The sequence below is a fragment of the Haliaeetus albicilla genome, chromosome 10, assembly GCF_947461875.1.
Source record: "Haliaeetus albicilla chromosome 10, bHalAlb1.1, whole genome shotgun sequence".
In the NCBI taxonomy this organism is placed as follows: Eukaryota; Metazoa; Chordata; class Aves; order Accipitriformes; family Accipitridae; genus Haliaeetus; species Haliaeetus albicilla.
The window spans coordinates 1,700,998-1,716,850 of record NC_091492.1 but is presented as its reverse complement, the minus strand read 5'-3'; the positions used below and the strand labels follow the sequence as shown (position 1 = coordinate 1,716,850).

At 68.9% G+C, this 15,853-nt stretch overlaps 2 protein-coding genes across 2 annotated transcripts; one reads left to right on the top strand and one right to left on the bottom strand.

Annotated features, from left to right (window-relative positions):
* Positions 1-1,176: 1,176 nt before the first annotated feature.
* CDH15 (cadherin 15) lies at positions 1,177-7,640 on the top strand. The gene is made up of 14 exons (XM_069793256.1): positions 1,177-1,308; positions 3,048-3,200; positions 3,394-3,549; positions 3,632-3,776; positions 3,868-4,028; positions 4,233-4,361; positions 4,482-4,667; positions 4,744-4,997; positions 5,146-5,288; positions 5,371-5,607; positions 5,694-5,933; positions 6,511-6,647; positions 6,747-6,902; positions 6,990-7,640. The coding sequence occupies exons 1-14, from the start codon at positions 1,258-1,260 to the stop codon at positions 7,185-7,187; spliced, it is 2,346 nt and encodes a 781-aa protein (XP_069649357.1). The 5' UTR covers positions 1,177-1,257; the 3' UTR covers positions 7,188-7,640.
* Positions 7,641-7,652: 12 nt separating this feature from the next.
* SLC22A31 (solute carrier family 22 member 31) lies at positions 7,653-12,118 on the bottom strand. The gene is made up of 9 exons (XM_069793257.1): positions 11,714-12,118; positions 10,230-10,333; positions 9,987-10,141; positions 9,660-9,828; positions 9,177-9,322; positions 8,952-9,060; positions 8,652-8,866; positions 8,401-8,512; positions 7,653-8,295 (listed from the first exon to the last, which is right to left on the bottom strand). The coding sequence occupies exons 1-9, from the start codon at positions 12,101-12,103 to the stop codon at positions 7,959-7,961; spliced, it is 1,737 nt and encodes a 578-aa protein (XP_069649358.1). The 5' UTR covers positions 12,104-12,118; the 3' UTR covers positions 7,653-7,958.
* Positions 12,119-15,853: the final 3,735 nt, after the last annotated feature.

Sequence of the window (15,853 nt, the reverse complement as noted above, 5' to 3'; positions counted from 1 at the left end):
GGGGGGGGGGGGGGGCGGCTCGGCCAGCCCTACCGCAGCCGGGACCCCCGGGACCCCGCGCCGGAGGGTGCTCCCCGCTGCGGTACCCCCGGGCAGGGGGCGGGGGGGGACACCGCCGGTGTCGGGGCCGGTGGCCGGGACGATGCTGCCACCTGGTGCCGCGGCCTCGCGGCGCTGCCGGGACCGGCACCGGGGGTCGGGGGGGGGGGCACCGGGGGTCGGGACCAGCACCGGGACCGGCACCGGGGGTCGGGGGGCAGCACCGGGACCGGCTCCGAGGGTCGGCGGGGGGGCACCGGAGGTCGAGGGCAGCAACCAGGACCGGCACCGGGGGTCAGGGTCAGCACCGGGACTGGCAGCGGGGGTCGGGACCAGCACCGGGACCGGCTCCGAGGGTCAGTGTCAGCACCGAGACCGGCTCCGGGGGTCGGCGGGGGGGCACCGGAGGTCGAGGGCAGCAACCAGGACCGGCACCGGGGGGTCAGGGTCAGCACCGGCACTGGCACCGGGGGTCGGGAGCAGCACCGGGACCTGCAGCGGGGATGGGGGACAGCGCCGGAGCCGGCACCAGGGACCGGGAGAGGCACCGGGGGGTCAGGGGGCAGCGGGGCCGGGGGCCTTGCCGGGGCTCCGGGAGCAACCGGGGGCTACTCCGCCCCGTGGAAACCCGCCGGGACCGGGACACGGCGGGACACCGCCGCTCCTCTCCCGGGGGGGGGGAGTGGGACCGGGGTGGGCTCGCCTCGACGGGGGGGCGCGGCGGAGCGGGGCGGGCTGAACCCGTTCCGTTCCCTGTCCCTGTCCCGGTGCCGGTGCCGGTGCCGGTGCCGGCCCAGCCGTGGCGGGGGTAGCGGGGACCGGGTCTCTCCTTCCCGCCCGCCCCGTCGCGGCATCCCCGCGGCGCGCCCGGTGACAGCTGCCGCCTTCCCGCCCCGGGGGCCGAGCACCCCCCCGGACCCCCCCCCCCCCACGACCCGAGCAGAGGGGACACCCCCCCTCACCCCTCCGCATCCCCCTCCGAGCCCCCCGGTGCCCGGTTCCCCCCTCCCTCCCCGCCGCCCCCGCCGGGCAGGGGGTGCAGAATCCCGGCCCGGGGAGAGGGGAGGGGGGGGGCGGAGGGGACAGCTGCCCGGCCCGGGGGGGGGCCCGGCCCGCTCGGTAGCACATGTGCTGTCACTCAGCCAGCCCCGCGGTTATTTTAGCTCGGGGCCGGTGAAAGGCTCGGGGCTGGGCGGCCGGATTGCGCCCCGCTTCGCCATGGGCCCCCCGCTTCTCCTCGCCTGCCTGCTCGCCCCCCTCTGCGCTCGGGTAAGGGGTACGGGGAGATGGGGATGGGGTGGGGATGGGGACCCCCCCCCCGCACCCGCTTCGTGCCCTGGGAGGGCCGGCCGGGATGGGGAGCCCGAATGCGGTGCCAGGGGGGGGATGGCTGGACCCCAGACCCCATGGAGGTACGTCCTTGGGGGGCAGCGGGGATGGGGACGGGGGTGATGGGGGCTTGGTGCCCCTCTTGAGGCATTTCCCACCCCACAGATGGTGGTGGCGGGGGGGAGCCTGCGGCTCCGGCACACTGCCTGCGTTTGTGAACCGGGAGATGGGATTTGGGGGAGGGTTAGGCATTCAGAAACACCCTGCTCCCCCCTTTCCCACACCAGCTGTGGTCCCAGACCCCCCCCTGCACCCCCCTGTCCATGCACGTCCCCCCAGAGCCCCTCACCGCGGTCTCAGGCCTGAGCGACATGGGGCTGTTGGGGTTCTGGCCTGGACCTCATGGCTGGGTGCTCAGGGCAGAGGAAGAAAAGAGGGCCTGCAGGGCAGCCCCCCCAGCAGCAGGGCCCACATTGCCCCCCACCACCCTCCCCATCCACCCTGAGCTCCGTCAGCCTCCTGGGGAAGGGGGGGGGGTCTCTCCTGGGGAGGGCAGAGGGACAGCTGGAGGCCGCGGGGCAGCTCCCGTCATAGCCTCAAAATGAGCCCCTTGTCCTGCCCATCCCGCAGGACTGGCATGCAGACACCCCCCCCAGCCCTGCACAGCTCCACACCATCCCCAGGGACCCCCCAGCACAGCCATCCCCACCGGCCCACCCCCCTGCCGTGGGCAGGGTGCCCATGCAGGGCACCCCAGCACCCAGCGGTGCAGCCAGGATGGGTGCAGATGTGGGTGGGTGCAGATGTGGGTGGGTGCAGGTGTGGGTACAAGGCCTGGTGCTGTCCAGATGTGCTCCCTCCCCGGGGAGGGGACAGGACATGTCCCCAGGGCCCAGGACAAGGGTGAGCCCTGACGAATGTGGCACGGAGCTTGGCAGGGGGGTAGGCTGCACGCACAGCTCCCTACCCCCCCCAACCCCCATCTCCCAGCCCCCACATTTGCTCCCCACAGCTCCAGACCCCCCCCCAATTCCCTGACCCTCTAGCCCAGTCTCTCGTGGCCCCTAAACCCATCCTAGCCCCCACAGCTCCCTGACGCCCATTGCAGCCCCCCAATAACTCCTGCTCCCCCAGTCCCTGTTCCTAATCTTCCACACCAACATCCCCCCCCAGCTCCACCCCAGCTCCCTATTCCCCCCCCCCAGCTCTGTACCCCAGCCAGGCCACCCTTGCAGCCTAAACCGATCCCTGACCCTTCCACCCTCGCTGCCACATCCACGCGTGACAGTGACGTGGGCTGGGGCCACACCAGGCGCTGCCAGCCCAGGGTAACCCCTTCGTCCCCACTGCCGAGGGTCCCGTGAGGCACCCCTTCCCAGCGAGCCTGGCAGGATGCCTGTCACCGTCACATCAGGATGTCAGGGGACCACCGACACGAAGCTCCCGGGGGAGCCGGGTGGCCTCTCCATTCCCCCAACCCCAACGCCATCAGGGGATGCCAGTGCTGTGCACCCCAGCGCCATGCACCCCAGCACCGTGCATTCCGGCACTGTGTACCCCCACACCGCGCATCCCGGCACCATGCACCCAGCCCAAGTTCAACACCCTGCCCGCTGCCCGGCATTGCACCCCACTCTGGAGGTTTTGGGGTCACCAGCAGCACCGTGTCCCTCCTACAGGGTACCAGCCCAGCCCAGCCGGGTGCCGCAGCCCTGGGCAGCCCCCAGGCCTGGCAGCAGCACGAGGGTCCACGGCGGGTGAAAAGAGCCTGGGTGATCCCCCCCATCAGCGTCTCGGAGAACCACAAGCGCATCCCCCACCTCCTGGTGCAGGTAGGCAGGGTGTCCCCCCACCCTTTCTTCCAGGCAGTGGGGTGGGGGGTACCCTGGGCAGGGGGATTGCATGGGGGCACCCCAGGAGGGGCGACATGGTATGGGGGGAGACTTAGGGCACAGAGGGACCCCAGGTGGGGGACAGATCCCCCCCCCAGCCCCAGGACCACCAGCTCTGCTTTCCCCGGGGCAGATCAAGTCGGACAAGCAGCAGCCCGGGGGGGTGATCTACAGCATCAAGGGGCCGGGGGTGGACGAGGAGCCCCTGGGCATCTTCTCCATTGACAAGTTCAGCGGGAAGGTCTTCCTCAATGCCATGCTGGACCGGGAGGAGAACGACCGCTTTCGGGTAAGGATGCTGCCTGGCCACCCGCAGCACCCTCCTCAGCGCCCCCCAGCCGTGCCAAAACCCACCTGCTCTGCGCCCACAGCTGAAAGCCTTCGCACTGGACCTGGGTGGCGTGACTCTGGAGGACCCCACTGACCTGGAGATCATCGTGGTGGACCAGAACGACAACCGGCCGCTCTTCCAGCAGGACATCTTCACGGGGCGCGTGGTGGAGGGGGCTGAACCAGGTGGGTCCAGCCGGGGAGCCGGGGATGGGGAGCAGGGGGGGCCGAGCCAGCCCCCACGCTGTCACCCACTGGGGCACTTCTGCGGCCACAGGGACCTGCGTAATGACGGTGGATGCCACCGACGCCGACGACCCCGATACAGATAACGCGGCGCTGCGGTACTCCATCCTGGAGCAGGGCGCTGGCGGCATGTTCAGCATCAACGCCACCACCGGCCAGATCTGCACCGCGCGACCCGGCCTTGACCGCGAGGTAGCGGGTTTGGGGGGCACGGGTGGCACCAGGGTGACACCGGGACTGGGGGCAGCCAGAGACCCCCAGCTGGTGAAACCACAGCTCCAAGCCATGAGCAGACCCAGGCATGGGGACAGGGTGGGTGGCCAGCGGCTGGGGGACCTCTGGGCTCCTGGGGGGGGGCTGGAGGGGCTCAGCACTGGACCCCCTCCTTCCCCGCAGACCGTGGGGGTGTACAACCTGACGGTGCAGGCAGCCGACATGTCCGGGGATGGGCTTACCACCACCGCCATAGCCGTCATCTACCTGGAGGACATCAACGACAACCCTCCTGAGTTCACCAAGGAGGAGGTAGTGGCCGGGATGGGATGGGGAGACATGCGGGGGTCAGGGGGGGTGGGAGCCAGCCCCCCCAGGAGCAGCAGCATCCCAAGGGGGCAGACACCAGCCCCACACTGGTATCTCCCCCAGTTCTCCATGGAGGTGGAGGAGCAGGCAACCGGCGTGGATGTGGGCAAGGTCTTCGTGCATGACAAGGACCTGGCCGGCTCGCCCAACTGGCTGGCCAAATTCACCATCCTGGAGGGCGACCCCGAGGGTGCCTTCGCCATCCGCACTGACCCCTACACCAACGATGGCGTGCTCTCTGTGGCCAAGGTGGGCGCGGGGTAGCCGAGGGGCTGGTGGGGGGGGGTCTTCCATGGCTCAGCTGACCCGTGGCCCCTCTCGGTAGCCACTGGACCACGAGGTGCGGGACCGCTTCGAGCTGACGATGTCAGTGCAGAATGAGCAGCCGCTGGAGCCCACGGCCCCCGCCAGCCCCCGGGCGCTGGCCACCGTGCGGGTGCGGGTGCGGGATGTGAACGAGGCACCCATCTTCCGTGAGAACCCGCGGCGGGTCAGCGTGCTGGAGGGGGCCCCCCCAGGCACCCCCGTCACCACGTACACTGCCAGCGACCCCGACACCCGCCAGCTCCAGACCCTCACGTAAGTCCCAGGCTGTGGGTTTTGGCACCCGGTCCCCTTGCATCACCTCCCAGCACCCGCTGCGTTCGGGTTCCCGCGTTCACAGCCTGTGCTAGGTGTTTTGGGGGTGGGGCTGATGGCATGACCCCCCCCCGCTCTGCGCCCACAGCTATGCACTGCTCTACGACCCGGCGGACTGGCTGCAGCTGGACCCCCACGTCGGCACTGTCCGCACCAAGCGGGAGCTGCTGCACCCCTCCGCCTTCCTGCAGGGTGGCTGGTACATCGCCCTGGTCCTTGCCCGCGATGATGGTGAGCGGCCCCCCCACACCTGCCTTGTCCCCCCTGCTCCCGCCATCGCCCTCCTAACCCCCCCCTGCTCTGTTACCCCCAGCCGAGCCCCCGCTCTCCGCCACCGGCACCCTCTCCATTGAGATCCTGGAGGTGAACGACCATGCGCCCCTGCTGCAGCCGCCGGCTGGGGTGGTCTGCGGGCGCCCAGGACGAGGGGGGACCCTGCTCCTGGGGGCCACGGATGACGACCGGCCCCCCCACGCTGCCCCCTTCCACTTCCAGCTCAGCCCCCAGCACCCCCAGCTCGCCCGCAACTGGAGCATCACCCGCTTCAATGGTGAGGGCTGGCTGGGGCGAGGGGGGGTGGTGGGCTGCTGCATAAGGGGGTCCCCCGCTCACCCCCTGCCCACGGCCCTCCTGCAGTGACCCACGCGGTGCTGGCCGTGCTGGTGGAGCTGCCCGAGGGGCCCTACTCGCTCCCGCTGCTGCTCCGGGACTCGGGGACGCCCCCCCAGGAGCGGCAGCAGCTGCTGAACATCTCGGTGTGCCACTGCGGCCGGGACGGCACCTGCGAGGACGGTGTCCTGGCCGCTGCCACCGCCGGGGCCGGCATCACCCTCGGGGCCCTCATGATCATCCTTGGCAGCAGCATCCTCCTCCTTGGTGAGTGAGACCCCCCCACCATCCTCACCCCCACCCCTCCCAGCCCCTCTGTCCTGCTCCCATCCAGCACCCCAGCCCCGTGCTCTACCACGCGGTGCTGGTCCTGGCCACCCATCCCGAACCCCACCAGCACTCTCTGTCACCTTGTCGTGTGTGTCCCCCCCCCGTCACTCCATCCTGGCCACCCCATCCAGTCCCTACTCACGTCCCCCATCACCCCGTCCTGGTCCAGGACGCCCCAACCTCTCCCTACCTACGTCCCCCATTGCCCCATCCTGGTCCTGGCCACTCCATCCAGTCCCTACCCATGACCCTCAACACCCCCACCACCCCAGCAACCCCTTCTGATCCTGACCATGACTCCCCCAACAATTTCCCTCATCACCCCCCCCCACCCAGCATCCCCCACCCCAAATCCCTACCTGCACCCCCATCCCACTCTCCCAGCCCCACCAACGGCATCCCAACCCAGCCAGCATCCCCATCACCCCGCATCCCACCGTGCCCAGCCACCCCGTCCCCACGTGCCCCACGCCCCCGGTACCCCACCCCGTGCCCACCCGCCCTCTGCCCGCAGTGCTGGTGGGGCTGGGGGCGGCACGGGCGCGCGGGCGCCGGCGGGCTCTGCGCAAGGGGCTGCTGCAGCGCTCGGGGGACGACATGCGGGACAACATCCTCAACTACGACGAGCAAGGCGGGGGCGAGGAGGACCAGGTGAGCGGGATCTGAGGAGGTGGGGGGGTCCCAGTGGTGGTGGTGGTGGGTCTGTCCCAACCCCACACCCCTGACCCCCCCACCTTCCTGTCCCGGCAGGACGCCTATGACATCAACCAGCTCCGGCACCCCGAGCTCTTCTCGCCGCGGGCCAAACCGCCAGTGCGCAGGGACGCCCCGCTCAGCTCCGCCACCCCCCCGGCCCCCCGCAAACTGCCCAACAGCCCCTCCGACATCGAGGACTTCATCAACGAGGTGGGGATGAGGTCCGGGGCTCCCCTTGTCCTCGGTCCCCCCCATCCCCGTTGGGGCTGATGGTAGCCCCCCCCCCCGTCCCCACAGGGGCTGGAGGCGGCCGACAACGACCCCAGCGTGCCCCCCTACGACACGGCCCTCATCTACGACTACGAGGGCTCGGGCTCCGTCGCCAGCCCCCTCAGCTCCATCGTCTCCAGCCTGACGGACGAGGACCAGGACTACGACTACTTGAGCGAGTGGGGGCCACGGTTCCGGCGCCTCGCCGATCTCTACGGGCAGTAGCGGGGACTGGGGGGGGTCGGGAGGGGGGTACCCCGCTGCCCACAGAGGGGCTGGGGTAGCGAACGGGCAGCGCTGGGGGGGGCTCACACATGCACGTGATGCCCAGATGCAGCGGCTTTGCATATGGACATGCACAAGATGCCCGGCTGCAGGGGCTTTGCACACGCGTGTGCACCAAGGATACAGATGCAGGGGCTTTGCACACGCACGTGCACCAAGAGAGGCCTCAGCACGGGGGTTTGCACCCCTGCGCACACTCACAGATACCCCCCCCCCCCCAGCAAACCCCAGTAAGGCAGAGGCCGAGGGCACGGGCAGCCCTGTGGGGGGGGACATCCCAGAGAAAGGCCCCACAGAGCTGGGGAAGGTGGGCAAGGAGACCCCCCAGTCCCCCCCAAAATAAAGATCCCAGAGAAGGGGGCCAGTGGCAGGGGCACCGCGCGGGGCCCCCAGCCACGCCAGCCGCCTGTAGAAACAAGGCACTTTTATTGGCAGCCTGCGAGCACCCGCCGCAAACACCCTGGGGGGCATCACCCCCACCCCAGGACTCCCAGCACAGCTCCTCCTGGGGCAGGATCCGGCCCCGCCGTGGGGTGGGTGCGCTGGTCCCCCAGCCCAGCCATTGCAAGTATCCTGGTGCACCCCGCCGTCCCCACGGGCGCCCACGGATGGGGGTCCCGGTGCTCCATGGGGGGATGGGATGGGGGTCCCAGCGCCACGCTCAGCCCCCCCCAGCAGCAGGGAGAGCCTGGGGTGGGCCACGGCTATGTCTCACGGTGGGGCGGCCGGGGAGCCCAGCATCCTCTTGGCGGTGAGGTGGGAGTAGTCGTGGGGGATGCCGTGGGGGGCAAGCAGGGGTAGGTGGTCCTCACGGCGGGGCCGGTGGAAGAGGGGTGGCCGGCGCTGGCTCTCGCCATCCTGCAAAGACTGAGGCAGGCTGCGGCCCTGGCTCTCCGGGAGCAGCATGATGCTGAGGACGGCGAGGATGGCGAAGGAGGCGAACACCACGTGGTGCAGGAAGAAACCCCGGCTGTTGGGGATGGCGGTGATGGGGGCGGCCGCCTTGCCCACGAAGCTGGCCCCCACGACGAGACCCAGCCCGGCACCCCTGCGGGGGGGGAAACGTGCTCAGAGGGGGTCTGGGGGGGACCCTGCCTGGGTGCTCCCCCACCCCGGGGTAGCACCGGGAGGGGGGCAGCTCCCCCCCCCTTACCTGACCACGGTGGGGAGCACCTCGCTGGCAAAGAAGATGCTGAGCATGGTGACGGCATGGGAGGCGGTGATGCCCACAACAGACAGGGTCAGGACAATGAGGTCCAGCAGGTCTAGGAAAGCACCATCAGGGGTCAAATCCTGCACACACACACCCCCCACCCCTCAAGCACCCTGTTCCCACCCCCAGCCCCCCAGCTGGGGGCTGCATCCCACCGAAGAGAAGGTGGGGGTCTCCCCGTGCATCCTTACACTGGGTGAGGGCCAGCAGCAGGAGAGAGGAGATGCCGGTGAGGACGGTGCAGAGCAGGAGGACGGCGCGGCGCCCGAAGCGCTCGGCCGTCAGGCAGACGAAGAGGCAGGCGGCCGCCTCGGTGCCCACCACCACGTAGTAAGAGGAGAAGAAGTGGGGCAGGTGGGGGGCCAGGTTGCGGGTGAAGCAGTGACGGATGCCGGAGCCGATGAACCTGTGGGAGAGCGGGGTCAGGGGGCCACAAGCGGGACCCCTCCCCACACACACACACACCGCCGCTCCCCCCTCCGCCTGCTCACGCCGCGAAGCCGAGGATGACGCCGTTCTTCCAGATGACCCTGGTGCCGAAAATCTCGCAGACGGCGTGGTACCGGGGCTGCGGGGACCCCTCAGACAGGGACTCCAGCTCTGCTGGGACAGGGGGACTTGAGTTAAAGACGGCACCATCCCACTGCCCCGGCACTGTGGCTTTGGGGAGGGGGCCCAGGGGCCGCATTGCGGCCAGGAGCTCCGGGGTCACATACCCTCGAGAAGGCTCTCCTGGTGGCAGGAGCTGTCGTCGGAGCCGGGGCCGCTGTTTTCGGCCAGTGCCTGCAGGGTCTTCCTGGCCTTCTCCAGCTGCCGCGTGGCCAGCAGCCAGCGCGGTGACTCCGGCAGCAGCGCCGGGCACCTGGGGCACAAGTGTCGGCATCACGGGGTTCTCCAGGGGCCTGGTCCCCCCTCCAGCACTGAGCCCCCCTTCTTCCTGGCTTCAAAGCAATGCTGCCCAGAAACCCTCAACTTCAAACCTGAGCAAACATTTACCCAGGGCGGGGGGGGTCCCTGCGCTCCACCTGGAGAGCCCTGGGCACCCTTTGATCCCCACCGTGGTCCTGGGCAGGGTGTGCTGGGCTGGGGTGCTGCCCGGGCACGGCTCGGTGCCAGCCCTGAGGGCACTGCTCAGCCCCACCGCAGGCAGCGGCCCCCTTCCCCGTACACGCAGCCCCCAGGCCCAGGGGGGTCCTTACCACCAGCAGGCAGCCAGCAGAGCCAGGATCATGGTGACGGCACCCTGCAGCACCCGCCAGTCCCGGCAAAGCACGGCCAGCCCCGGCAGCAGCAGCTCCCCGGCGATCCAGAAGAAGCCGGCCACCATCGTCACCCCCAGCCGGTGCGGGGGGTCGCACAGCTCCAACCCTGGTGGGGGGGGACGGGACACGAGGGGTGCGCGGTGGGCGCCACGGCTGCGGGGCATCCCGCACCCCCACAGCATCCCGCATTCCGGAGCATCCCGCGCCCCGGAACGTCCTTGGTCCCCATGCTGCCGCTGCGGGGACCCCCGCCATCCCACTCACGTGCCACGTAGAGGGAGAGGAAGGCGCCCGCCAGTGCCGCCCCGAAGAGCAGCCGTGCGACCAGGACCATGACGAAGTCCACGGCCAGCGCCACGCCGAGGCCCAGGGGCACCGCCAGCACCAGGGACGCCACGAAAGCGGGACGGCGGCCGAACCTGCCGGGGGACGGGACCGCTGAGCGGGGCTGGGCATGGTGTCCCCCCAGCCTGGGGGGGGGGAGCTGCCCCAGGGACCCCCGCTTACCTGTCGCAGGCCAGTCCGGCAGCGACGCTGCCCAGCATCCAGCCCAGCAAGTGTGTGGTCTGCTCCAGGGGCACCTTCCAGCGCGAGGCGCACACCAGGTCCCACTGCGGGCGAGGGGGGAAAACGTCAGCACTGGGGTCCCGGCAGACTCCCTCGCTGCCCGCAGGGGTGGGACGGATGGGGTCACCATCCCCATGAGTCGCCTGGGGGGGCTTCTGGCCAGCCCCCACCCCACGAGCAAAAAATGTGGGGCTGGATGTGGTGGGACAGCGTCGATGGCCCTTACTGCCCTGTCCCCTGTCGTCGTCCCTCCCCAGCACCCCCGGGCTCCCCTCAGCCACCCCCAAAGCCCCTCCACGGGGGTGTCCCCCCTGAAGACCCCTCTCCCTTCCCCAGGGTCCCTGGCCCCCCCCCAAGCAAACTCCCTCTCCCCCCACCCCCAGTGCAGACCCAGGGCTTTCCTGTGTGACCCTTGTGGGGTCCCCAGCTTGTTCTCCCTCCACCCTGCACACCCCTTAACCCCTCCAGTACCCTGGAGACCCCCCCACCCCCCCTCCAGAACCACAGACACCCCCCCAGAACCACAGACACTCCCCGAACCCCTCTCGAGAACCACAGACACCCCTGAACCCCCCTCCAGAACAACAGACAACCCCCAATCTCTCTCCAGAACGACACCCCTGAACCCACCTCCAGAACCACAGACCCCCCCTGACCCCCCTCTAGAACCACAGATACCCCCCCAAACACCCCTCCAGAACCACAGAGACCCCCCCACCGCGCCTCCAGAACCACAGACAGCCCCGAACCCCTCTCCCGAACCACAGACCGCCCTGACCCCCCTCTAGAACCACAGATACCCCCCCAAACACCCCTCCAGAACCACAGAGACCCCCCCACCGCGCCTCCAGAACCACAGACAGCCCCGAACCCCTCTCCCGAACCACAGACCGCCCTGACCCCCCTCTAGAACCACAGATACCCCCCCAAACACCCCTCCAGAACCACAGAGACCCCCCCCACCGCGCCTCCAGAACCACAGACACCCCCGAACCCCTCTCCAGAACCACAGACACCCCTGACCCCCCCTCCAGAACCACAGAGACCCCCCCAATCCCCCTCCAGAACCACAGACACCCCCAACCCCCCCTCCAGAACCACAGACACCCTCCAAATCCCCTCTAGAACCAGACACCCCCCCAATTCCCCTCTAGAACCACAGACACCCCTGAACCCCCCCCCAGAACAACAGACACCCCCACCCTGCCTCCAGAACCACAGACACCCCTGACCCCCCCTCCAGAACCACAGAGACCCCCAAACCCACCTCCAGGACCACAGACACCCCTGACCCCCCCTCCAGAACCACAGAGACCCCCCGAACCCACCTCCAGAACCACAGAGACCCCCCGAATCCCCTCCAGAACCACAGAGACCCCCTCCCCGTCCCCCCCTCCCCAACCCTGGGACCCCCCCCCCAAAACCTGCGTGACGAGGTTGGAGCGGAGGCCGGCGGCGGGCAGGGCGTAGTGCCAGCCTCGCGTACAGGGCCCGGTGCCGTTGGGCCGGGCGCTCCCGCTGCCGCTCCCGCTGCCGGTGCCGGCGGGTCGGTATCGGTAGAGCTGGCAGGGGCTCCAGCCGGCGCGGAGGCGCGGGACGGCGGCGCGGAGCAGCGCGGTCCCCGCCAGGCGGCGCAGCGGCGGCGGCAGGAGCGCGGCGTCGGGCCGGCAGCGGTGGGGGGGCTCCGCGCCCAGCGCCCACCCCAGCGCCCACCCCAGCGCCAGCGCCAAGCACGGAGCCCACCCCCCCGCCGCCCGGCGGCAACGGGGACGACGCCAGCAGGCGCCCCCCCCCTCCGCCGCTGCTGCCGACATCGAGCCGCCGCCGCTGCCGCCGGGGATCGCTCGGGGGGGCCCCTTTCGGGCTCCCGGGAGGGCAGGGGTTTGGGGGGGGGGGGGGGGGGCGGTACCGGCGCGGATCGGCCTCTGTGCGGACCGCCCCGACCCCGCCCCGCCCGCCTTGGACCCCCCCCGGCCCGTCCCCAGGCTCTAACCTCCGGGAGCTCCGGGTTCCCCGCACACCGGTTCAGCCCCCGCCAAGCCCAGTCCGGCCCCCCCCCCCAGCCCGGTTCGGCTCCCCCCAAACCCCGTTCTTCCCCCCCACCGCCCGGTTCAGCCCCCCCCAAACCCCGTTCTTCCCCCCCCCAGCCCGGTTCGGCTCCCCCCAAACCCCGTTCTTCCCCCCCACCGCCCGGTTCAGCCCCTCTCAAACCCCGTTCTTCCCCCCTCCAGCCCGGTTCAGCCCCCCCCAAACCCCGTTCTCCACCCCACCGCCCGGTTCAGCCCCCCCCCAAACCCCGTTCTTCCCCCCCACAGCCCAGTTCGGCTCCCCCCAAGCCCCGTTCTCCACCCCACCGCCCGGTTCAGCCCCCCCCAAACCCCGTTCTCCACCCCACCGCCCGGTTCAGCCCCCCCCCCCAACCCCCGTTCTTCCCCCCACCACCTGGTTCGGCTCCCCCCAAGCCCAGTTTAGCCCCATCCAAGCCCAGTCCAGCCCCAAGCCCCATTCTCCACCCCACCACCCAGTTCAGCCCCCCAAGTCCAGTTCAGCTCCCCCTCAAACCCTGTTCTCCCACCCACCGCCTGGTTCGGCTCCCCCTAAGCCCAGTTCAGCCCCCTCCAAGCTCAGTACAGCCCCTCAGCCCAGTTTGCCTCCCCCCAAACTCCATTCTCCCCCCCAGTGCCTGGTTTGGCTCCCCCCAAGCCTAGTTTGCCCCCCCCCCCCCCAGCCCAGTCCAGCCCCCTCCAAGCCCAGTCCAGCCCCCAAGCCTGGTTCACCCCCCTCCACCCTGTTTGCCCCCCCATGCCCAGTTCATCCTCCCAAGCCCAGTCCAGCCCCCGAGCCTGGCTCATCCCCCCAAAGCCCAGTTCAGCCCCCCCAAGCCCGGTTTGCCTCCCTTCTCCACAGTGCTCCAGGCCAAGGCACCCACTTGGCACTGAGGGACCCCCCCCAGCTGGGGGTCCTGGGGTGCAGCCGGGGGTGCCAGGGCCTGGCCGTGACCCACAAATGCACCCGGGCCCCCCCTCAACCTCAAAGGGGACCGTTGGGGTCTGCCCCCCCGGGAAGGGAACTGGTCAGAGCCCCCCGCTTGCACCCAGCACCGCAGCGAGCCCTTGGGAAGAGCCAACGAAACAGCCAAGTTGCAAAAAAGTTCTGGGTTTTTTTCTCCTTCTTTTTAAAATTTATTTACAAACGTTCTCTCCGAGGGACAACAGCATCGCTCGGGCGCTCGGCTCTGCCCACGCAACGGTAGAAACATCCCATCTGCAAAATCCCACCTGCATTCGCTTTTTACCTCCCTCTGCGGGAAGTCGTACAGCCGAAAGGCCGAGGGTGCCGCAGTGGAGCAGGACCCTCGGTGCCCAGCGCCGCGTACGCATAAACGACGGCATAAAAAAACCCGACATCGGCGCGTTGCAGACCAGGCGGCCTCGCCACTGCTCGGCCCACGCGCCACCACCCGAGTCCGACCAGTGCCAAGAAAAGAAAGGTGGGACCTGGGACGTATCTGCACCTACGTCCGTGGCCGGGAGGAGCGGCACTGGGAGGAAAACTTACCCCCGGGGACTCCCGAACCTCCCAGCACTGAGGTCAGAACAGAGTACAGGACTTTTCTTGCTTTACCCAGCTGATGAAAGGTCTCTCTGTGCTCACAATGATTTAATTTATGGTTATTTAACGAAAGAGCAGGGATGGAAATTAGTTAATCAGCGTTACTTGTGGCTGCTTTCTTGTGTTGTCAAATGAAACCCCTGAAGCAGAAGCAGCCCCCCCAGCCCTGGCGCTTGCACCAGTTGCCCACCCCAACCCCAGGCAAGGATGGGAGGGGGAAAAAATCCACCCTGGCTGGCACCAGGGCATGGCCGCTGCGAGAAACTGCCTGTCCTGCTCTGCCTGCGGTGAGCACCGGTCACCGCTGTGGCTGCTGGTCCGGCAACAGGCTCGTGGAGCCGAGGCAGGAGCTGGGGGTCGGGCAGAGGAAGGCAGGACCCTCCCTCACCACCACCCCGGCTCTTACAAAGCCGCTACGACACAGTGGAGTGAAACCCTCGAGGTCCCCGGCGTGAGGATCGTGGAAAATTCCTCAACCGGCTGCAAAGGTGGTGGCAGCGAGGGGGGGAGCCGGGTGCGGAGGCATCCCAGCGTGGTGGGTGTTCTTCTGCTGGGGACCTGCGTGGCTGCCCAGATGCCGGCAGTGTGAGCCTGTGCTCCACCAAAGCCACCGTGGCTGCAGAGCATTGCATTCGTGGGGCTGCCCGGGCCGAGCAAGAGCCTGCGCTGCCAAAAGAGGCGAATGGGGCTGAAAAGCGGTCGTGAATTCAGCGGGTCCCCTCTGGTCCCCCAGCCAAGCGGCACCAGCAGAGGAAGAGGAGCCAAATCGCATTTATAACCTCTCTGCTTCCAAAAGCGGCAGCTGAGACATTCAACCAGCACATGCACCCGGCAAAACCAAGCAGAAAATGCAGGAAAACCAGGTGCTGACAGCGAGCGTCCACAGGGACCAGCCCCTCGCGTCAGCTATGCCAGCCAGGAAAGGTTGGGCAGCGGGTACAAGGAAGGCACAGAGGTCTTAGAAGAGGCACTTGAATCTCTCTCCACCCACGTCCCTGCGAGCTTGTGCTTGAGGCTCGACTTTGCCAACTTCATTAAGCCTGGGCTGGGTTACGGCTCCAACAAGAGCTGCACGTCCAACGCAATCCCCCCGCAGAAGAGGCCACGGTGCCGGCACAGAGCGGCAGGATGGCGGCAGGAAGACCTGGCACCCAACCCAAAACCAAGCCGGGCATCGCCAAACCAGTGGCTCCTTCCCACCACAGAGCAGCCCCGGCAGAGACTCCCAGCCAGGCGCAGGACTGGCACAGCTGGGAGCACCACGTGCTGCACGGCACCGTCCTCACCAGCCCCAGGAGCGAGGGTGAATTCAGCCCACGGGGTAGCAGCGATCCACGCGACCTATTTCTGAGGTTCAGTATTAAAAAGAAGGAAAGAAGAAAAAGGAGGCGGCTGGGAGCGCAGCACCCCGGGACGGCGCCCATCCCCAAGGACACGGGGCAACAGGACACCAGCACGAAGCACCGCTGGCCGCAAGCCCTGCCGCAGGCTCCTGGGCTCCAGCTCACGCTGGCAGCGCCGTCCCAGCTGCCAAGAAGCCATTTCCCTGCCTGCCCTACCAGCAACCGGCCTCTTGATCCAGAAAGCACCGAGTACCGATGCCCCAGCACAACAACCTGCAACCCCAGGGCAGCGCTGGGCTCCACCTGTCCTTGTCCAAACTCTGCAACCCCAAAACATCAGCTCCTCAATTCGCAGCCCCTACGGGGTCCATCAAACTCACCAGCCCGAGCCCAAACATCGTTCTTCACGTCACTCTGTGCCCCCAGTTGGCACGTGGCACAGGGGGGCTCCCCTCTCCCCATGGTCCCCCCCATCACAACCGGCTGCAGGGTTGGCACAGCTGCAGGGTCAGCACCGCCAGGTTTCCAATTCCACCGAACGCAAAGGGGCAGGGAAAGAGGAGAAAAACAACGTGGGTGTTAAAAATCAGGTCACCATCCAGAGATCCC

Coding starts and splice junctions, on each gene's coding strand:
- CDH15 (XM_069793256.1), top strand. CDS start 1,258: ATGGGCCCCCCGCTTCTCCTCGCCTGCCTGCTCGCCCCCCTCTGCGCT. Junction 4,362..4,481: donor CTGAGTTCACCAAGGAGGAG/GTAGTGGCCGGG, acceptor TATCTCCCCCAG/TTCTCCATGGAGGTGGAGGA. Junction 5,289..5,370: donor GGTCCTTGCCCGCGATGATG/GTGAGCGGCCCC, acceptor TGTTACCCCCAG/CCGAGCCCCCGCTCTCCGCC.
- SLC22A31 (XM_069793257.1), bottom strand. CDS start 12,103: ATGTCGGCAGCAGCGGCGGAGGGGGGGGGCGCCTGCTGGCGTCGTCCC. Junction 10,142..10,229: donor GCCGGACTGGCCTGCGACAG/GTAAGCGGGGGT, acceptor GTCCCCCGGCAG/GTTCGGCCGCCGTCCCGCTT. Junction 8,296..8,400: donor GTGCTCCCCACCGTGGTCAG/GTAAGGGGGGGG, acceptor CCCCCCCCGCAG/GGGTGCCGGGCTGGGTCTCG.